This window comes from Elephantulus edwardii, unplaced genomic scaffold (assembly GCF_000299155.1).
Source record: "Elephantulus edwardii isolate Elephantulus edwardi_28Jun2011 unplaced genomic scaffold, EleEdw1.0 scaffold00163, whole genome shotgun sequence".
Classification (NCBI taxonomy): domain Eukaryota; kingdom Metazoa; phylum Chordata; class Mammalia; order Macroscelidea; family Macroscelididae; genus Elephantulus; species Elephantulus edwardii.
Genome location: NW_006399913.1, coordinates 6763126 through 6788278, shown reverse-complemented (window position 1 = coordinate 6788278; position 25153 = coordinate 6763126). Strand labels below are relative to the sequence as shown.

Here is a 25153-nt window from a genome sequence, read left to right as displayed (position 1 = left end):
CAGATCTGATTTGATGGTACATGCACACAAAATAATAAAAAAATAAAAAAAAAAACATTCCATCTTTGGCTAGCCACTTATTAAAAGAAATAAACTTCAGGCTTGAAAAATTTTACCACTATTGTGTCAATTCCGACTCATAGTCAACTTTCACTGAGGTTGTACATCATCATAGAAGGTACCCATCTTTCTCTCAAGGAGCTGCTGTTAGATTTGAACTACCAACCTTCTGATCACCCATCTGATACATTATATACCAAGCCATTATCTCTATCCTGTGTAGTTGAACATGTACACTAGCTAATATACTGTTATTGCAAATAAGTGCCCTCAAATCAACCACAACTCATAGTGACCCTGTGAATAACATATCTGAACCTTGCCCTATCTTGTTCCATCCTCACCATCTCTGATATACTTGTGCCCATTGATACAGTCATTATGTTAATTTATCTCTTTGAGGGTCTTCCTTTTCTTTGTTGATCCTTGCCTTTAAGGAGCACCCTGGGTTCACTTTCTCCTAGACATATTTTCTTGTTGTCTTGGAAGTCCTTGGGATATTCAGAACTCTTTACCAACATTATATCTCAAAGGAGTCATTACTAATAAAAACCAAGGGTGCTCTGATGGTCTAGTGGATAGGGAGTTGTGTTGTTGATGTAAAAGTATATGATTGAATACACTAGCTGCTTTGTGGGAGAAAGATTGTCAGTCTCCTCTTTCATTGCAATTTATAGCCTCTGAAAAGCTGCTGAAATGGAAGGTCAGGTATAAACTGGTTCTGACTTGATAGCAATGTGTCAGTTAATCAAGATCACTACTTACATACCACTTGGAGATGTGAGGGAAAAAATCAGAGAGATTAGTGATTTGAGGACACTGAGCTTACTGTATAAGACAAAATAAAAAAAGCTCAGATCTCATCTTCTCTATTATAATAGCAGACAAATTCCTTTAAGGACAACAGAATCAATTCATGGAAGAAGTAGTCATTCATTTTGCCTAGACTGATTAATGGAGTTGAAAATTTAACAAGGACATTAAAATATGAATGAGACTTAACATAAGAGAATAATCTATGTAATGTTATGGTGCTGTTGTTGATGTCAGATGCTGTTGAATACAACTCGTAGAACTCTCTGACCAATGGATTTGAGCCTTGCCTGGAATGTCACCCTCATCATTTTCGGTATTCTTGAGCACACTGTTGCTGTCTCTATGCCAATCTACCTTCTTGAAAGTCATCCTCCCTTTTGCTGACCTCCCACCATTCCAAGCATGATGTCTTTTTCCTTCCCTTGTCTTTCACTGAGCCCTTCGAACATGTTCAAAACATAGGAGACAATGTTTCATCATTCTTGCCTGTATAAAAAAAAATGACCCAGAAAAGAAAGAATAGAGGTTAGACTCCATTAAAATTAAAACAATTCTGCCCTGTGAAAATCTTGACATCACTGCTTTTGAGGAGGTCCCTGACAGCTGACTTTCCCATTGTAATATGTGTCCTGATTTCCTGAATGGTGGTGCCAAGTGTACTGACTGTTGATCCTAGCAAGGTGAAAGCATTAACAGTTATCCTTTCTCCATGTACCTTCATGTTGTCTGTTGGCCCCATGATGGGGACCTCCAGAGAAACTCTTATCAGCAAGACTTGGTGATAGGCCCTATCATCATCATCACCAAAAATCAAATTCTCCAGTTGTCTTTTCACACTGTCTTCCACTTTAAGTCCAGTGTGGCAATCTCAAGGGCAGGGTCACCCAGCATATGGAGTTATGAATAGTCAACAAACTGCCTCTTTAAGAGCATCACAGTATCAGCTCAAAGGCACTTTGTGGATGGTAAGTATGCCAGGTCTTCTCTCTGTATTTATTTTATTTTAAAAAATAATCCATTCTAACCAGCAGTCTTGTAACATCACAAGAAGAAAATAAATAGAGGGGGGAAAATCACTAAATGTGTAATAAAGTTATCCATAATCACTTGCATTTATATCCCTGTGTATTATTTATGAGAGTTTTAAAAGCCGTGAGGATAGGGACTATGCCTTCCACTTGAGCATATTCTATAATTCCCAAAGAAAGTGCTAAGAATATTTGAAAATATTCTAGTCTAACCTAGAGAAAATGAAACAGCAAGTCCTCAATAAAAATTAGAGACTTTCCGTTTTCTATGTCTTCACTATCACTTATTGTCTACAAAAACTTTGTCCGACATAACTTTCTACAATGATAAATATAGTCTGCATCTGTACTGCCTTCACATGGTGTCCACTGTTTACAAGAGACTAATGAGTATTTGAAACATGACTAATTAATCAACTAATTTTTAAAACTTGGAAATTATTTTAATCAATTTAACTTGAAGCTTAAATAAACCTAGGTGTCTACTATACTGAACAGCACAGGCTATAATCTAACTCAATATAGTAAGTACTCATTATATGTGTTCAATTTGTTGAACTGAACTTTTTCCCAAATAATCCAGTATTAAGTTACCAGAACATTGGGCAGATTACTTATATATATAAGAATAGGGTGAAAAGGGAAGCTACCCTAATAGATTGCTGAAAATTGTAGTGAATGAACAAAGAAAGCAGGAACCAACACTCAAAACAAATTTCGGAGAGATTTCTCACTGCTTTTCAAATTCTAATATGCATAAAAATCACTGAGGTTCTTGTTTAAAAATATAGATTCTTCTGTAGCAGGTTGGACCTTAGATTGTATTACTCATAAAGTTCTCATCTCAGGTAATGATGTTGTTGTTATTCTGCCAACCAGACATAGAAAAGCAAAGGTATGCAGATAGCCGAATAGAACTGTTATTGGCACCTGTTCTAGAACTAGCTATGAGTTCTGCATTCTAGACTCAATAACTCTAGATTAAGTCAGAAGGATGTCCTAGTTTATCAAAGGCAAACTGCCTAATCTTATAGTGAATATGGATTAATCATCTTCTAAGGAGTCCTAGTGGCACAATGGTTAAGTGTTCAGCTATTAACCAAAAGGTTAGTGGTTAGAAACTACAGTGTCCTGCATGAGAATCTGGTGATCTGATTCTACAAAAATTGCTGTTTTTGTTGTTGTTGTGTACCATTGAGTCAGAACCGACCCATGGCTGACCCTCAGGCAGGTTTTCAAAGGCAGTTAAATCACAAGAGAGGAGTGGACCAGCTGGTGGCCTTGAACCACGTTCTTTTGGACCTTTGGTATTGCAGCCCAGCTTCTTGAAACTAGGCCACCAGAGCTCCTCTGTGAAGATTACAACTTTGAAAACCTTTTTTTGAGCAGTTTCACTCTGTTCTACAAGATCACAATAAACCAGGATTAAGCCCATGGCAGTGAGGATAGAGGTTTTTTCCCCCCTCTAAAATGCTTGGTTTCCTGTATGACGGAATTAATTTTTTTTTTGCAATTGCTTTGTTTTTGTTTTGGGATATAGAGGAAGAATACTTAAAGCAATCCTGGAAGACTGTATTATTATCCTCATTATACCAATACTGAAGCTGAGTTTTAAAAAACAATCCAATTTAAAACTCATACAAGTTCTCACCTACAGGTGAGTTTAGAACCCAATTATGTCTGCATCCAAAACTTCACCTCTCATTCTTCTTTCTGCTACTCATAGTGTGCTGTCCAACTGAGTGAAGTCAGCTTCACCTGGGTACTTGCTAGAAATGCAGATTCTCAGATCTCAACTCACACTACGAAATAAGAATCTGCATTTTAAGATTCCCAGATTATTTGTAACCATATTAATAGTTGAGAAGCACTCTTCTGTACCAAGGCTTGCCATTAGCGCAGCTCAACTCCTTGCCACTGAATTGGAAATGACTCATACACTTGATGACAACAACAACAAACAAAAAACATAAGTAACTCTCTACTGGCTTTCTGAGGTTGTAAAACCCCCAGGAGGAGACTGCTCATCTTTCTCTGGTAGAAGGGCTGGTGGAATCAGACCACCAGAGAGACAAGGTCTTTGGGTTAGCCCTGTAAAATTAGGGGTTTTGCTGATTGTGGCAACTGAGAAATGGGTGAAGAAACAAAAAAAATATTGGCTAGAACTGACCCTGAACAATTATTGATAGCTTTGCTTCTCTTGCTATCTCACTGGTATGATTAAGTCAGAGTTAAGCTGTTTACTGGCAGGTAAGAATTTTCTTTCCATTTCTAAATAACACAATACTCTTAACAAATAAAACTATCAAAAATATAGTTTTATGTTGATGAGGAACACTAAAGAAAAAAAGGAACAATTTGGAGGACAAATGGATGAAAATTAGTGAATTCTCCCCAAAATATCGAACCATTATTCTTCACTGTCAGGATCATTGAAGTAACAATCATTATTTTTATTTTGTCTCCATTATGAGTTAATCTAGAAAGTCATTCCATTAAAAGTAAAGAGTAGCCTAAATCACAAGAGTGTATTGTGGCATTTGGTGACTCAAATAAATGAATGTCTAACCATTGAGCTCTATGCCCAACTGCTTGTTCATCTCACTGATTTAATATAGTGACTTCTCTTAAAAGAACACTTGCCCTACGTTTCCTGCTGTTGAATCAATCAGAGGTGTCATTTAACCTTGTTTAACAATACCTCTTAATCTCAAACACATTCTTTGAATGTCTAGTAAACCCCAGTGCTAATTCAATTGCTTCTCTCTGTTCCTCAACTTACATCATACTTTTCCTTTCCCCTTATCTTAGCACATTATAGTCTTACTAACACTATCAATCTTTACATGGGCCATTTTATCCCCTTTAGACTACTTACTTGCTTGCCTTTGAATTGTGGTGCTGGTGAAGAATATTCAATATCCCATAAACTGCCAAAAGAATAAATAAATCTGTCTTAGAGGAAGTGAAATCAAGCTACTCCTTAGAAGCAAGGATGCTGAAACTTTTGTCTCATGTGCTTTGGGCATGTTTCAAGGAGGTGTCAGTCCTTGGAAAAAGAAATCATGTTGGGAAAAGTAGAGGATCAGAGAAAGATAGAATGACCTTTAATGAGATAAGTTGACACAATGACTATAATATGCAACAGGCTTGAGCATGACAAAGATTGTGAGATGTCATAGGATAGAACAATGTTCTAATCTGTTGTTCATAGGGGTCACCATGAGTTATAGTCCACTCGACAGCACATAAATTTTTTTCTTTTCCCCAGTACTATAGTCGTGCCCATATCCAAAAGCAATTTATAGTTCAAGCTCAAAGAGAAATTGCATTGGGAAAAATCTGTTGTCAAGACATTTCCAGAGTACTGAAGAGCAATAATGTCAGTCTGGAGACTAAGGTGTGCCTGATCAAGGCCATAGTCTTTGCAATTACTTGCTAACCATCAGAGAGCTTGACAATGACTAGGGATGAGAGAAAAAAAGAATTGATGCCTTTGATTTGTGGTGCTGGAGAAGAGTACTGAATATACCATGGACTGCCAGTAGAACAAACAGGTTCATTCTGGAGAGGGGGAATCAAGGCTTCTCCTTGGAGGAAAGGATTCTGAAGCATCATCTGACATAGTTTGAACATGTTACAGGGAAGGACCAGTCCTTAGAGAGGAACATCATGCTCGAAAGGCTGAAAAGACAGCGCAAGAGAGAAAGACCCTCGATGAGATGGATTGATTCAGGGACCAGGGTAAAGAGAGTAGGTGTGTCAGAGACAATAAGATTGGCAGAGGATAGAGTAGGTTTTAGGGCTATTGTACACGAGATCACTATGAGTTGCAAGCAATTTGATGGCACAAAACAACAATTACACTATGTAGTTGATAATATTACAATGATAATACTGTTTTCATACAACTATTGCATAATTTTTAATGGTGACATATGTTAGGAACACTCTCATGTTCTTTATAATATAGCTCTTCTTTATTCCTTCTCTTATCTCCCTTAGTATTATGGAAATTTCCGTAGCACAGTTCTAAAACTTTTGAAACAAGTTGTATTTGCCTCCATTATTTCTATCTGGGGGGAAGGTAAGGGAAGTCTCAGATGACAAAGTATCTGATAGAAAAGTAAACTTATTTTTGTACAAATTCTAGATGCTTCTTTTTCTCAATGTTTCCCTTTGTTATTTTTCTTAGGTGCTCATGAGTTTACAGCAACTCATTTGTTGTTGTTGTTATGTGCCATCGAGTTGTTTTCGACTCATAGTGACCCTATGCACAAGAGCCCTGAACGCTGTTCTATTCTGTGCCAACCTCATTGTCTCAAACACATTCATTCCCACCACTCCACTCACAGAATCGATCCATCTCATCGAGGGTCTTCCTCTCCTGCGCCGTCCCTGCACTCCCCCAAACATGATGTCCCTCTCCAAGGACAAGTCCCTCCTTGCAACATGCCCAAAGAATGTCAGACAAAGCTTCAGAATCCTTAACTCCAAGGAACATTCTAGCTTCACCCTCTCCAGGGCAAACCTGTTTGTTCTCCTAGCAGTCCATGGTATATTCAACACTCTTCTCCAGCATCACAACTCAAAGGCAGCAATTCTCTTTCTATCATCCCTATTCACTGTCCAACTCTCCGATGCACAGCATGTAATTGCAAAGACTATAGCCTGGATCAAGCGCACCTTAGTCTCCAGCCTGACATCGTTGCACTTCAGTACTCTTGAGAGGTCCCTCACACCTGACTTTTCCAATGCAGTTTGTCTCCTGATTTCCTGGCTGCTGTTACCAAGAGTATTGACTGTAAACATAGTGAGTCTAAATACAGCAGAATGAAACAGTGCCCACTCTTGTATCATCTTCACAATCTCTGCTGTACTTAAACTCACTGTTATAATCAATGGGTCAATCTATCTCAGTGTGCCTTAGGCATTTTTAATGTGGATACTCTCTCCCTATGCTCATTGAATCAGGGCTTTCTGAAATTGAAGCCATTTGTTAACATTGGTCTACTAATATTTTAAATGATATATTTTTTTCTTTTATTCTTGTTTTCATATAAAGAGATCTATTGCAATCTCCTTTCATGTGATTAAATGCCTCTGAAAACCTGCCAGAGGGTCAGCTATGGGTTGGTTACTACTCTGTGGTACACAACACACACAGACATACACACACATAGACACACTCATTAGGGAGCTCTGGTGGTAAGAAGTTGTGCTGCAATTTAGAAGGCAAGTGGCTCAAACTCACCAGCTGTTCTATGGAAAAAGATGGACTATCTCTTCCCATGTGATTTACTGTCTCTTAAAACCCCTTGGGGGTAGAGGGCAGGTACATTTCAGTTCAGACTTAACAGCCCATAACAACAACAAAGGAACCACTAGTCCTCTTACTTAAGATCTTAGCTCATAATGATCCTACACTTTGTTTAAATGGCACAAGTAGAAGAGAATGCTCATCATTCTCCCTTGGAGCTAGCTAATAGTGAATTCCAACTACTAAAGCATTTCTTTTGGCTAAGCAGCAAAACTCTGTGACCTATGTGTTTGTCCAGAGCTCCCCAAATTAGCTTATTATTCAACAATTATTCACATCTATCTCTGTCTTGAAGGTGGATTGATTTGGTGACTGGGGTAATTGGGATGGGTGTGTTGGAAACAGTGCAATTGGCACAGGACAGAGCAGAGTTTAGGGCTGTTGTACATAGGGTTGCTATGAGTTGCAAGCGACTTAACAGCACATAACAACAGCAACAACATCTCTGTCTTGTGATTTGTATTGGTCAATTCGATGTTAGCAGATTCAAGTGTGAGCAAAGACCTTAACTGTACCTATGTAGCAGAATTCTAATGTCCACCAGTACTTTAGCCATGATAATGAGAATCATATACCCTGAAGGTCACTCTCCTACCTCTTTGGGGCCCAGAATGACGAATGTGAAGATCAACTAGAAAACCTGCAGCCTGAAGCAGCTGGTTCAAGCTAGCACTGAACAACTGACCTAATATTTTTAGTTTTATCTTCCACTGGTATTTTGGTTGTTTTTTTGCATACTCAAAACTAACTGTTTTGTAGGAGTTTTAGGCCAAGATTTGCTATTTTACTAGTTGAAGGAGAATATCTGAAAAATGAGGGTTTGTGTTTATACCAATTCAAGTTACTTAATGAGATTTAGAATTTGTTCTTCTTGAGTATACCTCTTCCCAGTATCCATTGTGGTGTTGTTTTCTATAGAGTTGAAATAACATGGTGGGAGACTGCCCATCCTTCCACAGAGCAGCTAGTGGATTTGAAGTGTATTTCTTTGGGTTGGCAGCACAGCTTTTTATCTGTAAGGCATCAGAATTTCCTCAGTGTCTGTTACCACTCCCCTAAAGTAAAGTCTGGCCTCACTTAACCTATGGATATCGAATGCCAATCAGAAAAAGGCCACTCTAGAATCTGAGATGTTTTTGTTTATTATTCAGTACAGAAACATGTATGTAGGGGAAGGGCACCATAACCGTGGTTACAGAATATCCAGAGGTCAACATGCTATCTTTTCCTTAAAACAACTTGCTAGACTTAAATCATTGCTGCTGTTTTTAGTTAGACATCATCATTAGCATGCTCCGTTGTGATGTTGATGAAGAGTATGCATCTACCACGAACTGTCAAAAGAACAAACAAATTTGTCTTGGAGAAAGTAAAACAAGAGTTCTCTTTAGAGGCAAGAATAATGAAATTTCATCTCGTATATTTTGGGACAATGGTCAGGAAGCACCAATCCTTGAAAAAGTATCATTCTTGGAAAAGTAAAGAGTCATCAAAAGAGAAGAAGATTCAAGGTGATGGATTTGCATAGTAACTCTAACAATGGGCTTGAGCATGGCAGAGACTATGAGGATGGCACAGGCTAGGGCAAATTTTGATCTGTTGTTCACAGGGCTACTATGAGTCTTAATCAGTTTGATAGCACCCAACAACAATATTCATTTTCAACTCTCTAAGAACAGAGTATATCTAGTATCTAGTATTAGATAAAGAACTTTGGTTGTGCAGTGGTTAAAATACTCAATTACTAATTTAAAGATCAGTACGTTGTTGAAGGCTAGAATCCAGGTGGGGAGAATTCTGAAGCAGCCTGACTCTACAGAGGTTTTGATTTCTGGTTTTGGTGAGACTCTGGGTGCATTGTTTACTAGCCATTGGTTGTGAGTTGATTGTGTTTGGCTTTCTATTTAAAAATGGCATTTGGACATTCAGGCCTGTGGTCCTCAGGCCTGGTTTTAATTGTTTTTGGTCAAACATTCTTCTAAGTGGCATAGCTGCTCTATACATTTGCTGTACAGAGGTAACTCATGGTTGTTGTAATGCTAAACACTATGACACTGGTGTGTCAACTGTGAGGATGATTACCCATGGTGGACAGTGTTTGGTGGAGCTTCCTGATTAAAACAAGCTTAGGAGCAGGAGTGGCATCCACTTCTGAAAGAGCTTGCCTCCAAAAGCTCTATGAACTTGGAGAAATGATGAAAGTTATACAAGTGTTCAGGTCTTTCGTTCATAGGGTCATTATGAGTCCTCTATGACTCAATAGCACTTAACAACAACAAGAAGAAGTGGTTGAAACCCATCAGATTCCCAAAAGAAGAAAGATGCAGCATTCTGTTTCTGTAAAGATTTGTAGCCTTGGAAACATTAGGGGCAGTTCTACCCCATCCTTTAGGATCTCTTTGAGTTTGAATTAATTCATACAAAGGGTTTTTGTTTGTTTGGTATAATATTTCACATATAATGGGATAAAAATTAAAATGAGAAAATTAAAATGGCAATTACATGAGGAGTTTGTCTTGGTTTGGGTTCTTACTTCTTTTTCACATAGAGTATTTCCACTTTCAGAAGAGACTGGAATATGCCCCATGTAAGATTCTATCTCAGCCTTAAGATGTCATGACATGAGAATGAGTTCACGTGAGGCTACCACATCTAATACTCGCTGCCCCCTTCATTATAGGCAGATGGCTTCTGCACCCTAATGTATGTTCTCTTACCTTATTAACAAATGAAGAAACCCTTTACTCATCTTTTGTACTTTTATTATACTTATATAGAAACATCCTTTGCCCTCAGATATTTTCTTTAGTTGTCCAATTACCATTTTCTTGTATGCCAAGAAACCATTTCCACAAGACCTCTATATCTAAAAATCAAATTGCTAATCAGCAAAATTAATACATTTAGTTGTAATGAAATTATTTTTTCAGGAGACTTCAATCTATAAGCCAGAATTTGTCATTTAGGTAATACTTTTAAAGAAGGAAATGTTCTTATGCAATATGACTAAAATGCCCCAGGGAACTCTGAAATCGTTTTTTCATTAAATAGAGCTGAAATTATGCTAACTAGAACATGAGGAAGAAAAGAGGAAAACAAAGTATAGAACACTGGGGAATGAGAAAATAGACTGTAAAAGGAACAGCGATTTTGCTCAAGGTTACCCAGTGAGTCAGGAACAAAGGAGAGAATTGATCCTACGCCAAGACCCCAAGCATATCCACATTAATGACTGCATGCGGAATCTGCCATTTTCAATAGATTATATATTCATGTTTCTTCTATACAAGGAAAGACAGTCATATTTGCCACCCCCAGGTCTAACATGTGGTTTACTAAATATATTTTAGGCTATTGCCTGTTACATAAAATTATCAATTCCCCATCAACTAAAAGTTAAGTTATTATCTTATGTACATAGTTGTATTTGATGGCCCCAGTAGCCTCTGGTATTTCTGTGGTTTAATGCCACCAAGTTGGATCCGACTTCAACTCAGTGATCATGTGTGCAGCAGAAAGAAATTCTACCTCGTCCTGCATTATCTTCAGTCTTTGCTATGCTTAACCTATTGTTGCAATCACTGTGTCAATCCCTTCTCTGATGTAGGAACTACAACTATCATTGTATGGATTCATTTAGATCTGTTTCTGCTGTTGTTATGTGCCATCTAGTTGACCCTATGGGCCACAGATCAAAACCATGTCGCCTTATCCTGCACCAGCCTCACCATCTTCGACATGCTTGAGCACAGTGTAACAGTCACTGTGTTGATTCATCTACTTGAGGCTTAGATAGATTAAATGCACTATTCATATTGCCATGACTTTGGGGATATTTTCACCATATCAAGCTATTAGAGAACATTACAGATTCCCTCTTTAAAAAAGCATAACGAAGATTGAGTTAAGTCTGAAATATATTAGAGTGCAGCAAGATAAAAAGTCTTTGCAAGAACTCAAAATGAGAAACAAAGTTGATATTTAGAGGCAGGAGATTAATTTGATTAAATTGTTACTTGTATGTTAATTTACAAGCTGATTAGTTGGGATATGAAGGAAACATGTTCATGCAGGATCCTTAGATCCTGGCAATAATTTATTTGTACATGATGTAGTTAAGACATAGACACTAAGTAAATCCCTTATAATAATATATATTCAACATAAGAAAGCAGCCCTTCTTATAATATTAAGTCTCTATGCTGTCTCCCACTAAAACCCAGATGAATAAGAAAAACAAACCAGGTAAGAACATAAGGAATGTGGCAATGATACCCAAACCAAACCAACTTTAGTGGATTTAATTAGCTTAAATTTTTATTTGCATCTGACTGAGTGCTTTCTCCACTGACTCAAAGGTGCAATTTGACAACATTATAGGTATTAGGAAGTCCTCAGACCCTAATGTCAGGCTATCCTATCTAGGTTCAAACCATTCTTCTGCCTTTTACTTATAGGCTTTAATGAGCTACTTAATCCTCTTATTTTCCACACATATTAAAATGTAGATAATAATAGCATACTCTCATAGGGTTGTTATGAAGATGAAATGAGTTAGTCTGCGCTAAGTACTTCAACAGTGCCAGGCATACAATAACCCCAGTACAAATGCTGGAGGAGTAAATGAAGGTAGGAAGAGCAAGTAGTAGAACATAGATGCTGTGTGCCTTTAATGCATTGCTTTGCTGCATTATCTGCAGCATTTGACTTTCCCAGCTGGGCCACTTGATTCACCCCCCGCCCCCAGTAAATTTAGCCCCATTTCTTGTCTGGCCCCATACTGCTCTTGTTCAGGAAGACGTCCTAGTTCAGTAGTTCAGGTGATTCAGCATTAAGTCAAGCTGGCTGTTATTCTTGTCCTGACCTTGTATCCCAGTTTCAGTCCCTTGTTCCTGTAATCAAGTCCCAAGAACTGGTCCTCCAGTTCCAGCGTTCTGCTCCCTTGTGCCTGAGTCCCTGCACAGGACCTCCAGTTCCTTGGAAGCAGACATCTCCCAAGCAGCAGCCTATGGACTAGACATAGTTTATTTGCCACACTTGTGTTTGAACCATTGAAAATCAGTTGCTTGTTTTTTAAGAATTTCAAAATGTTAGATAAAAATAAAAAAATGACCAACTTTTCTTCAAACCCTGGACAGTCTGACTGGCCTGGGTTTCATTTCTCCCTGGGAACAACCCTCGCTAGAGGGAGGTAACTGGCAGCTGTCCTTTGGAGAACTACGTGAGTTCTGTTGTCGACAGCTCCCACTCCTGCTTCACCTATTTTTGTGTCGACAGCTCCCATTCCTGCTTCACCTATTTTTGTGATTTGCTTGGTCATTGTAAGTATTGGAGTTTGGGATCTAATGGTGGGCTGGCACTGAACATTTTGTGTCAGGCATTGTTCTGTTTCACATTTGCTTACTCATTTATTCAAAGACCTGGAGTCAACTTGTTCTGTTCTATCATCCTTCTTGTTTTCTAAAGTCCCTGCTGTCTGATACTATGACTGTCATATTTCCCCAGATCATCATCAGTGAGGATCTGCTCATAATGTCTTGCTAAACTCCCTACCTGACAACATTCCCCCACACTGTGGCCTATTGCCTATCTTCACTCTGCGTTGCCTGTCGGTAACTGCCCTCAAGCACTTGGACCATCATGGTAATTGTAACCTAGGATCCTATGCTTTATACACTTGTCTCATGAACGTTCTGTTTTTATAAAACCATATGTGTCATTATACAGTCAGATTTTACCCTCATAAAACTTTTGTTCCTATTCTTACTGGAAGTCTAACAAAATCCACCAAACATTATTCATCATTTTATTCTAAACACTGTCTTAGAAAGAAATCTGAGGGGCTTTCTAGATAGAAACTCAAATGAGTCTGTTTATCTCTCCCATTAGCAAACAATCTCTTACTAATCAATAAACTTGTACATTATTTGAACAGAATAAATTCTTATGCTTATTTGCTTATTTTCCACATGATAAGCCTTTATGCTACACAGAGGAATGAATGAGAAAGAAGCACACATATGACTAAGCAGAGTTAGCAAATACCCAACAGAAAACTCACAACACTATATCTACATGTCATTTCATGAGATTATCTGGCTTGGGTAAAATGGAATATATGTTAAATTTAAGATTAAATTATACATTAATTTTCAAAAAAAGTTTAATAAATTTGTTACTTACATAAGGAATCGTGTCCAAAGTATCTGTGTTGACAATTATAGGAGCAGGACTAGCCTAAAAAAGAGAAAAGTTGGGAAAAAAATGTAAACTACAGTAGGCTTCAAGATAGAATCAGTACATTTATTTAACAAAGAACTTGACTGGCATTTCTTCAGGACTTGTCCAGGTGCTGTGCTGGTTGTGAAGTAAGAAAATGAAGTGACCCAGCACTCCCCACCCTTCCCATTCAGAATATTTGTCTGCTATATTTCTCATATAATGAAATGAAATGTGCCACAAGACTCACAATGGTCTTCTCTTAAATTTTACACAGCACTGTAAGAGATAAAGAATATGTGACATTTAAAGAAAAGATTTATAATACTTTGAGTGGGATTTAACTTTTGTGACATTTCTTTATAAAACAACTAGCTTTGCTAAAGAAATCTAATTTTTCACTCAAGGAAGTAAGATTAAATTTAAACTGATATTTCTATCTCTTCTCTTTTAAACTGCTTTGAAGAGTAGGTGATATTCAATGCAAAATCGAAGGATATCTTAAATGTACATTTACCTATTATACATGTTGTATCTTTATTTCATGTGGTTATGGGCTGATTACACACATTAGAAACCTTCAGGAGGAAAATTAAAAATTACTCAGAGATGGTAGAAAGTAATGCTGAGTTTATTAAACTTTCTTAAAAAAATTTTGTGCAAACAGCAGTCACTCCTGTTAAAGTAGAATAGAAATCTGAGTAACATCGAGAGTGCTACAAGCTAAGTCATTAGAAACGAAGAGATTACAATCTTTATTTGCATCAACCAATCTGGCTCCATGAATATGGAGTAGACTTATCTTTATTTTCTGGTTTCTAGAATTTTCACAGCAACTTTCCCTTCATCCCCCTAAGGATCTTTAATCTCTTTCCCAAATTACAGATTTCATTTAGATAGAGGAAACACTCTCATCATGATTAATAGAGAGCTGTCCTGTATGACACAGTGGTTTTGGCAAGTGCTCAACTTTTAGGACATTTCATTAGTTATGCTCTCTGGAGTTAACAGAGTTAACAGCTTTTTAATGCCCATCTGTGCCTGTAGAATCCTAATCACATGATCAAACAAATGGTAGCACAGAATATTACACAAAACAAAGTTCCATGTTTTAATCAGAAACAAATGGTGATCAAAATTCTGGTTTATATATCAACATTGTGGGTAAACTTCAAGTGTATCATATATCCATAATTCCAAATGGGATTATCATGTAAGTAAATAGGGGCTTTGAATAGACATAGTTTACACTGAAACACACATACGCATACATACAGCACCACCCTCAATAAAGCAGAACACTTTTTGTTAAGAGGAATGCAACATAAATAACCTAAAGTGAATTCAGAGACATATATTCAAATTACTTTAAGCAAGTGCTTGATTTACAATCTAGGGGTTCAGCAACTTCCTATTTATATGATCGGGATGCAAGTCTGCTAGTCATTTCTCACTCATTTTCCACCCCTTTTCCTATAGAACAAAGTAATTCAAATTACTACCTTCCCAAAAGACCACTTGAAGGTAAAGGTGAAGAAAGGAGTTGGTATGTTTGATGTGCTTTGTAAAACAATTTGACATTCTTTATAGAAGTAATGTTGGTATTATTAAGAGTCCCTACACTGGACTAACATAAGAATATTGCTGGATGGTTGTGGACTTTTTTCAATAGTTCTGAATGCCCATGATAGTGGCCAAGACTGAAATTAAGAAGTATGTTTTTATTGTTATGTGCCATCAAGTCGTTTGCGACTCATAGCGACCTTATGCACAACAGCCCTAAACCCTGCTCTATCCTGCGCCAACCGCACTGCCTCTGACACACCCATCCCGATTACCCCAGTCACCTAATCAATCCATCTCACAGAGGTTCTTCCCCTCCTGCGCTGTCCCTCCACCCTCCCAAGCATGGTGTCCCTCTCCAAGGACCCGTCCCTCCTGGCAACGTGTCCAAAGTATGTCAGACGAAGCCCCAGAATCCTTGCCTCCAAGGAGCAGCTTGGTTTAATCCTCTCCAAGATGAATCTGTTTGTTTTCCTGGCAGTCCATGGTACATTCAGTACTCTTCTCCAGCACCACAGCTCAAAGGCATCAACTCTCCTTCTGTCCTCCCTAGTCATTGTCCAACTTTCTGATGCATAACAAGCGATTGCAAAGACAATGGCCTGTATCAGGCGCACCTTAGTCTCCAGAGAGACACCGTTGCTCCTGAGTACTTTAGAGAGGTCCCTAAGAGCAGACTTTCCCATCGCGATACGCTTTTTGATTTCCTGACTGCTGGTGCCAAGAGTGTTGACTGTGGAGCCGAGCAAACTGAAGCTGTGAACAATCTCAATCTCTTCACCATCCATCCTGACACTGCCAATAGGTCCAGTGGTGAGAATCTTTGTCTTCTTGACATTGAGCCTCAGTCCATACTGAAGGCTGAAGTCCTTGACCCTCTGCAGAAAGTGCATGAGGTCCTCCTCAGTTTCAGCAAGCAGGGTTGTGTCATCTGCATAACGCAGAATATTAATAGATCTTCCACCAATCCTGATGCCACAATTCTCCTCATAGAGTCCAGCCTCCCGGATAATCTGCTCTGCATACATGTTGGAAAGGTATGGAGACAGGATGCATCCCTGACGTACACCCTTCCCAATTTTGAACCATGCAGTACTACCCTGCTCCATTCTGACTACTGCCTCTTGGTCCAAGTATTTTCCGCATTAGCACAATTAAATGTTCTGGGATTCCTATTCTTCTCAGAGTCAGCCACAGTTTGTTATGATCCACATAGTCAAATGCCTTTGCATAATCAATGAAACACAGATAGACATTCTTCTGGTATTCTCTGCTTTTAGCTAAGATCCATCTAACATCAGCAACAGTATCCCTAGTACCACGACCCCTTCTAAACCCAGCCTGGACTTCCAACAATTCTCTGCTGATGTGCTGTTCTAAAAGGATTTGAAGAAGTATGATTGTGTGTAAAGCAATGTAAAATTAAAAAAAAAAATAAATAAAAAAGAAGCATGATTGGATTGTGCTCTAAGACAATCTCTCCAAAGTTTATAATAACAACTGACCTTTATGAAATACTATTATACTAATACGCATGAATACACTCACTTAATCTCTACTAAACCATAAGGAGGAGATATAATTCCTATGTTGTAGATGAGAAAACTTGGGCTCAGTGAAAATGAGAGTTGAGATTGAACATTGGTTTCTCTGACTTCAGATTACATTTTCTCCCCTCTAAGCTGCTCCAACATTTCAGGCTCTGAGTAACTCTATGACAACCAAAGAACCCCTAGGCCTGCAGCGATTTAACAGTCCCTTACTGAAGTATTACACAAGCCCTGAAAAAAAAACAAGGATTATGCTGAAAGAGACATAGAGGAGTCTCTGAATTCTACATGTCAAGTGTTGAAAGAAACTTGGTGATGCTTTCCTTGGAGTTTTGTTGTGTTCTCTACTTTGCCCCTCATGTCTATAGAAATGTTGCCTTGCCTCATTCACTGTACTGAAAACTCTGTCACATCCAATACTTGCATTTTTTAAAATATTATACAGCTTTGATCAATAATTAGTAATTGCCATATTTAGGTTTTCATTTACCTTACTTTTTCTTTTGTATAAACTATAATGATTTGGCTTGGGAATAAATTTTATATGTAAACCTGTTTCCTATAAAATGGTACTTGCAATTTTCTTTGTAATGTTGCTACTTAATATTCTACATATAAAAACTTGATCTTTATAATCAGAGTGTTTATAAAATACTATGTTTATATACTTTCCTAGAATTTTCCACAGCAAGTGGATACACAGACAAAATTAATAGTATCTATTGAATAAATGTAGATCTGGATGAGATGGATTGATACAGTATCTGGGGCAATGGGGGTTGGTGTGTCAGAATCAGTGAGACTGGCTCAGGACAGGGCAGGGTTCAGGCTGCTGTAGATAGATTTGCTATGGGTCACAGATGAAATGGCAGCATATAACAAAAACATTGAAAAAGATGTAGCAGCTGGTGAAAGTAAAGAAGAAAATAATGCTTTCCCCCCTACTCTTAAAGATTTATTCTAAAATTGTGTTAAATTCTATTGTGTAATAAGAAACGTTACTTAACTAAACTAGCTTTTATGAAATAGTAATTAAGCATATTGTAGAATGAGGTTCCTGAGGATCCAGAAGTAAGGGCCCATGTGATATGGAAACATTGGTAAGAAGCTGCACTGCAACTACAAAGGCACATGTTTAGATTCCACAGCTGCTCTGCAGGAGAAAGACGGACAATCTCCTCCTGCACAATTACTGCCTCAGAAAACTTGTCAGAGGGTCAATTATGGGTTGGTTCTGACGCTTTCATACACAACAGTAACAACAACAAATAAATGAATGAATAAGTAGAAAGTGTGGATTTTGGGTTGCATAAACTCACGCATACGTGCACATATATCTGAGACTGGCAAGTCCCGCTGAATGATAAGGCTGAATGCTATGTATGAAGAGCCGTCTTGAATAAAATCCTTCCCCACTGTGCTGTTATTCTGAAATCTCTGAATAGGTCATTTTACTGTATTGGAGGACCCTCACAATCCACCTTCCTCTTCTTTCTGAGATGTTCTCTAGACTCTTGTTAGGTGCTTAACAGCATATTGATCAGTGGACAGCAAAAATAATTAATGGTAGCAACAAGAAGCACTGTGGAATGCCAGGTATGTCCCATGTGTGTGCTATCCACTTTGATAATCATTAGAGCCCATGCACAATTTCATTAAATTTGATTTTTCAGCCTTAAAATCAATTTCCCTTGCACTTTACAGCCTCTTCTTTTCTCTACTGCCTAGACACCACATGCTCTTTCTCTTCATCTCCAATATCCTTTTACTTGACTCCTGCTTGGGAAGGTAGAAGGATGGCAAAGGAGAGGAAGACACTCACCAGGTGGGTCAACACAGTGACTGCAGCAATGGGCTCGAGTGCCTCAGAGATTGTGAGGATATAATACAGGAAATGACAGGGTTCAGACAGACTGGTTGCTCATAGAGTCACTATGAGTCATACTTGACTTGATAATACCAAACAACAACACACCCCACTGATGATTCAGCAGATTCCTGTCTTCTCTGTTCTCCTTTCTCAGTCTCAGTATGTAATGCCCATCATGGTCTAACCATAAATAAACTACCCAAGTTCCAAATCTCTGGCACCACTTCCCATCACACAGCTACCCAATTCAAACCAAGCCACTGCATCAAATTGATTCCAACTCATAGCTGCCTTTCCCTGAGTTTCCAAGGGTGTAAATCTTTAATGGGAAGTGAGTGCCTCATGTTTCGGTTGGCAGCCTAACACTGAAGGCCCTATCAACTAAAGCCCCTTTATACAGCTACAGGTACTTAGACAACTGTCCGTAAAGTAGGAGACACATTCACTACTCCTTCAAAGAAAATTAATAACAATCTGAAAATGATCCATTTAGTCATAACTTTTAAGGTTTCTCCTCAAGCAAATGTATAGAAGGCGTTTGGTTACTCTAATGGATTAAGGAAAGAAATTTCTCGTGAGAAGTCTGAAATACAAAGTGTAAAAGTTTTCCTGCTCTATTATATCTTTTTACGTGTGCAAAAATAAAGGCACTTTAACACAAGAAGGAAGAATAAAGCTAATTTAACCACAGAAAAATGAGACATAATCAGAGAGTATACTGATAAAAAGTAAATTAATTGGCCAAGGTATTCATGAAGTCCTGTCATAGCAAAGTTCATAGGTTCCTTAAGACATTAACACATTCTTATACCAAATTAGCAATTAATCTTTGGTAGTAGGACATACTTTGGACATGTTGTAAGGAGGGGAAAGTCCTTGGAGAGGGACATCATCCTTGGGAGGGTGGAGGGACAGCGCAGGAGGGGAAGACCCTCTGTGAGGTGGATTGATTCAGTGACTGGGGTAATTGGGATGGGAGTGTCAGAGACAGTGCGATTGGCACAGAATAGAGCAGGGTTTAGGGCTGTTGTACATAGGGTCGCTATGAATCGCAAGCAACTTGATGACACATGACAAATACAACAACAACAGTAGGATATTGCATAGTCCCTAGGGATTACACTGTTCAATGTGAAGGCTGTCCTCTCATGTGGTTCAAATCTACTAGAACAAGATGGCCAATCTCCTCCAGTGTGATTTACCACCGCCTTAGGAACCCAGTGGAACTTCAGCTATGAGTTAGTTCTGGCACTAATACAATGAGGGTTTTTTGGGTCAGCAGCTCAAAGAGTAAAGAGCGGCAGCCTTGAAAGCCCAATGGAGGGTTACCATGATCTGGAATCTTCACAAAAGAGGTGTATTTATGTAAATACTAGTTTCTGGTGCTTGCTATCAACAGAATCTAATAAAAAAAGGTGCTACAACCCATGAAAATTTACAAAAAGTTCACTGATTTTAATGATGGTGATAGCTTCCTTGATAGTTTTCTCAGATCTGAGAAATGCCCCAACACAAGTGGGTCACCAAGCAAGCTGTGAGAGGAGGCCTCCCTGAGCAAGGTGTTAGCACAAGAGGTACCAGTGACTAGAGAGAAACTAGGGTATGACAACTGCAGAATAAAAGATAGGGAGGTGAAACCATTAAAACAACTGAACACAGGCCTTTCTCTAAACATATAAGAAGGAAAATAGGACACGCAAGAAACCTAGACAGTCAAAGAACAAAGCTAGAGCAAGAATAAAAAAATAGCACTGATGAGGCTAGGAATTATTATAGAGGTTTCAAATGACCTGGGATATATAAAGGCAAAGGTGATGTGGTTGCCAGTAGACCAAGTTAAACAGGAAGTAAAAGAAAGGAGGAATAATATGTCACCCGCCTTTGAGTTGTCCCCTCAATCTCAAAGGGCAAAGTCTCAAATGGAAGATGAAGTGACAAAGGCTCGGTGAGTGATCGTATATCTGAGGTGACATCCCACCTTGAGAAAATCAGAATCAACTCATTTTTAAGTAGGTCAGTATTACTTGGTTTAAGACGCAGAGATTAGGATAAATATTAGCAGGCCCAGGTTGATGGTAATTAAATACCACGTTAGGGAGCTCTGATGGTCTCCCATATAAAGACTTATGCTGTCAAACCAAAGGCAGGAAATGTGAATCCATCAGCTGCTTCATGGGAAAAAAATAGGCAATCTTTTCCTGAGCAGTTTAGAGCCCCTGAAAGCCCACAGGACGCTCAGCCATTAGTTCATTCCAACTTAATGGCATATTATAGCAATGAAAACAATAACACATACCATGTTCGTGGTCTTTAACCTCATAATTCATCAAGATAAGCACAAGTAGGGTAATCCATATTCAGACCACATGTTAATTCTGGTGAGAGAATAGCCCATCAGGTGTGAAATTAGACTTCCAGCATTAAGTACTGAATAGAGTATGACAAAGGCTGAATCCAGGTTAATTGTCTTGTGTTAGAATTTTTCCCTAATTCTTTATCATACTTGCTCATTTTGGAAAGAAAAAAAAAGAGTGAAAGAATGGAAGGTTCAGTTTCTGCCTGAATTTCATGAATTCATTCTAGTTAGCATCAATAGGAATTATTCTGTCTTCTCCCTCTCAAAATATCTTTCTTTTTCTCAAAATATGTTTGGCTGACACTCACGTTCCTAAAATTGTTGTTTTTGCTATGCATCATCAAGACAACTATAATACATACCAGCCCTATGGGCAACAGATTTGAATCTGCATAATCCTCCCTATCTCTGAAGCTCAAGTCCATTGTTAGTCACTGTCTCAATCATTTTTTGAGGAGTCTTCTTTTCTTTCTCTGATTCTCCACTTTTTCTAGCCTGATGTCTTTTTCCAAGGACTTTTTCAAAGACATTCCCAATATATTATCAAAAAAGTTTCAACTTTCTTATCTCTAAGGAGCTCCCTGGATGCACATTCTCCAAGACGGACTTGTTTGTTCTTTTGGCCGTTCACGAGATATTCAACTCTTCTCCAGCAACACAATTCCTAACATCAATTCTTCTTCTGTAATCCTTATTAACTGTCCAACTTTCAGATGCATAGGAAGCAATTTTAAAAGACCATTGCTTGGATTTGGCATATTTCAGTCTTTAAATTGATATCACTGCACTTTAGTACTTTGGAGAGGTACTTGACAACAGATTTTCCAAGTGCAACATGTCTTGATTTCTTAACTACTATTATCATGAGTGTTGATTGTGGATCCAAGTAAAATAAACCAGTGACACCTTCACTCTTTGTCCGTCTATCATGTGGCTCCCTGTTGGTCCTCAGATTGGTGGTCCTCAGTCATAATCTGACTTATTCATGTGAACCCTTTAGCTGCTTTGTGAGCATAACCACTAACGGGAGGCATGTAGTCCCATGACATAGCTATATTTACAGTCCTTGTATATCAATATTGAGCTGGAAAATATCCACAATCTTACATTAAGATTTATTTATCTTAAAAGAATTATCAGGTCTGTCTTGGAGAGGGTAAAACCATGCTGCTCCACATACTTTTGGGCAAAGGTCCAGGAGAAACCAGTCCTTGGAGAGGGACATCATGCTTGGAAAGGTGTAGGGACAGTGCAGGAGAGAAAGACCCCAGACGAGATGAACTGACACAGTAACTGTGGTAATGGGAGTAGATATGTCAGAGACAGTGAGACAGGCTTAGGATTCAGTAAGACCGGCTTTGGCAGGCTTCAGAGCTGTCGTACATAGTGTTGCTTCGAATTGCAGATGACTCAATGTCATGTGACAACAATAACAACAAGTGAATTTATTCAACATCATTTCATCCTATAAGACACGTAAACAGTGTGAAGCTCAGAAGTTAAAAGACTTTCTCAAAACCATACTTCTGATAAAGAGACCATGGAAAGACTATGCCTTTCAACCTAGGCAGTCTGGCTACAGTGTATGTGATCTTGATAATCACACTTAGGATTTGAGGCCCTCAGGATGGAACCAAACTTTACTCTTTGTACTGCTGACCAATAATCAGAAATCATGCCAGAGCCAAACTAGTTTAGCCCATTATGATCTGGCTAGTACAAAATTTGCCTTTCCTTTTTCTGGCCCAGTTAATGAGGCTCCAACACATACTGTGAGTAAGACTATGGGAGGCACGGCTTAGGAAAAATCTGATTGTAGCAAGGCAATGCATTCAGGAATTCTGTAAAACCATTTTGGAAAGTAATTGATTAAAGACATATTGGTATCTGTGGAAGATAAAAGAAAATAGCAAAATGAACACACTAGAAATACTGAAGCTAAGACATTAAATACTATGTAATTCCTCATTCTCACTTTACAAATATAAAAATACAGACAGACAAAGGAAGGAGTACATACTACATCTCACAATTACTTAGAATCAAAAGTGAGGGTAGGTAACAATAGTAAATGTTGTTGTTGAGTTGGAATCAACCCATAGCTGATCCTCCATTGCCTTTTCAGAGACAGTTAATTGCAAAGGAGGAGACTACCCATCCTTTTCCCATTGAGCACCTGGTGGATTAGAATTGCATGCTTTTGGGATTGGAGGGCAGCTTCTTACTCCCAGGCCATCAGAGCTCCCTGTCAATAGTAAATAAGTGAATAAAATATTAAGCCTTTATTGAGTAATCATTATGTTCTGAGGATGTTCATACTTATTTGTAATCAATGTATGGCATAACAATATTATAAGAAAAATGGTACTGTTTCTAATAGAAAAAAGAAAGATAGAAGAAAGGGAAAAAAGAATAAATAGAAAAGAAAGAGGGAAAAGAAAGTGAGGAAAGAACAGAAGGCAGAAAGCTCACAGGCTCAAAATGGCCAAGACACTGCCTAATATGACCAGTCTCAGAGGTGCCACACAGAAGTCTCAGAGCCTGTGCTAGTAACCACTAATATCTTGCAATTTCCTCTCTTGAGCTGTTACAGACTGTGAGACTAAAGGAAAACACAGTGATTTTCTGCAGTGAAAGTTGCTGGTATCCCTTCCACTGTCTAGAGAGGGTTTTTTGGGTTTTGGGGCTTTTTTTTCCACTGTGCTGTTTAGATACAATTCCCCAATTCTCCCAGGCTTTCTAGGTCCCTTATCCTCTTACAAACTCCACTTATAAAATGGGACAATGCTATTTTCCAGTTAACCTATTTTCTAAGAGTTATCTGGAGAGATAATGCATATGAAGCAAAAGTGAAACACTCTATAATGTTATTTTATTTATTACTGTGGTGATCCTGGATTTTTGTCTCATTTTCATCCTCCCTTTTCCATAAGTCCAGGCAGGTGGGCACAGTTTGATTCAACCCAGTGCTCGGTCATCACCACTAATAATGTATAGTAGCTCTAGATTGAAATAAAGTTTGCCATTATTCTGTGGAGACACAGGGTACTTTCTGCACACACAGGATGCTGTGGCAATGATAGGGTGGATGAGTTAACAGATGAGATGCCTGAGGCCTTGAATAGCTGCTGACTAATGGCAATGGCAGGATGTTTCAAAGGAACTACTTTCTAGAAAACCAGGATCCTCTTGCCTCTCCTCAGCACTTAACAAAATGCAAGTGTGTTTACTGACCTAGTTCAGAAAATAGGAAGAAAAAATGCAGACTTATGTTTTGGTTTGAACTCCTTTTAATTATGTTTACCTTAGCCTCTTTACAATAATTATCCTCATTTTACAAATAAACAGAGACAGAGCTCTAAGTCTCTTGCCCAACTGTCATTTAGTTCATAATATAGTGAAGACATAATTCAAATCTCGTATGGTGACCTGAATTCAAAATGGATAACTCTTAATCACAATGAAACATTTGTATTTGGTTTTTTTAGAAATTTGGCATGGACCAAGAGTCTGTTCTAGACAGCAGAATTTCTCCCACTGATCCTTGAAAGCCTATCACCATTATTTAACCCCTTTAGGTTGAAGTGCTATTTTATTCTTTTTTGATTCTTCTTTAAAAGACATATTGATGTTTTTGGGTTCAGCCAAGTTGAGTCTGACTTATAAGCACCCTGTGTATGACAGATCAATACTCAGCCCAATTCTGCACCAGCCTCACAATATCTGCTCAAGACCATTTCAACTACTACCATCAATATATTGTTGTGGCTATTATATGCCATCAGATTGGAACTAACTCATAGATAATCCCTCAGGGGGGTTTCAGAGGCTGTAAATTGCACAGGAGATAGACCATCTTTATCTCCCTTCTAAACCCAGCCTGCACTTTTGGCAGTTCTCTGTTGATGTGCTGTCCCAGTCATTTTTGGATAATCTTCAGCAGAATCCTGCTTGCATGTGACATTAATGATATTGTAAGATAATTTCCACATTCTGTTGTATCACATTTCTTAGGAATGGGAACAAATAAAGATCTCTTCCAGTCAGTTGACCAAGTGGTTGTTCTCCAGATTTCTTGACACAACTTGATGAGCATATCTAGGGCAGCATTTGCTAGTTGAAATAAATCAGTTGGTAAACCATCAATTCCTGGGGCTTTATTTTTTGCTAATTCTTTCAAAGAAGCTTGAACTTCTTCCTTCATCACCATAGGCTCCTGCTTATGTGATATTTCATGGAATTCTTCTGTGTTCGCCTATTCCTTCAGTACAATGACTCTGTATACTCTTTCCATCTTCTTTTAATACTTCCTGTATTATTTAAAATTCTAACCAAAGCATTTCTCCAGATTTCTTGGCACAACTTGGTGAG

General features: G+C 38.3%; 1 protein-coding gene across 6 annotated transcripts in view; it reads right to left on the bottom strand.

The window, feature by feature from the left end:
• The window catches only part of DLG2 (discs, large homolog 2 (Drosophila)), a 1891340-nt gene that overhangs the window by 934208 nt on the left and 931979 nt on the right, over positions 1 to 25153 (bottom strand). For 5 of the 6 annotated variants that reach the window (XM_006895272.1, XM_006895270.1, XM_006895271.1 and 2 more), the window contains one exon: positions 13408 to 13461. The exons of the other annotated variant lie outside the window; for it this stretch is intronic. In XM_006895272.1, the coding sequence (XP_006895334.1) occupies positions 13408 to 13461 (54 nt within the window). The remainder of the gene's footprint in view (positions 1 to 13407; positions 13462 to 25153) is intronic. 6 annotated transcript variants of the gene reach the window in all.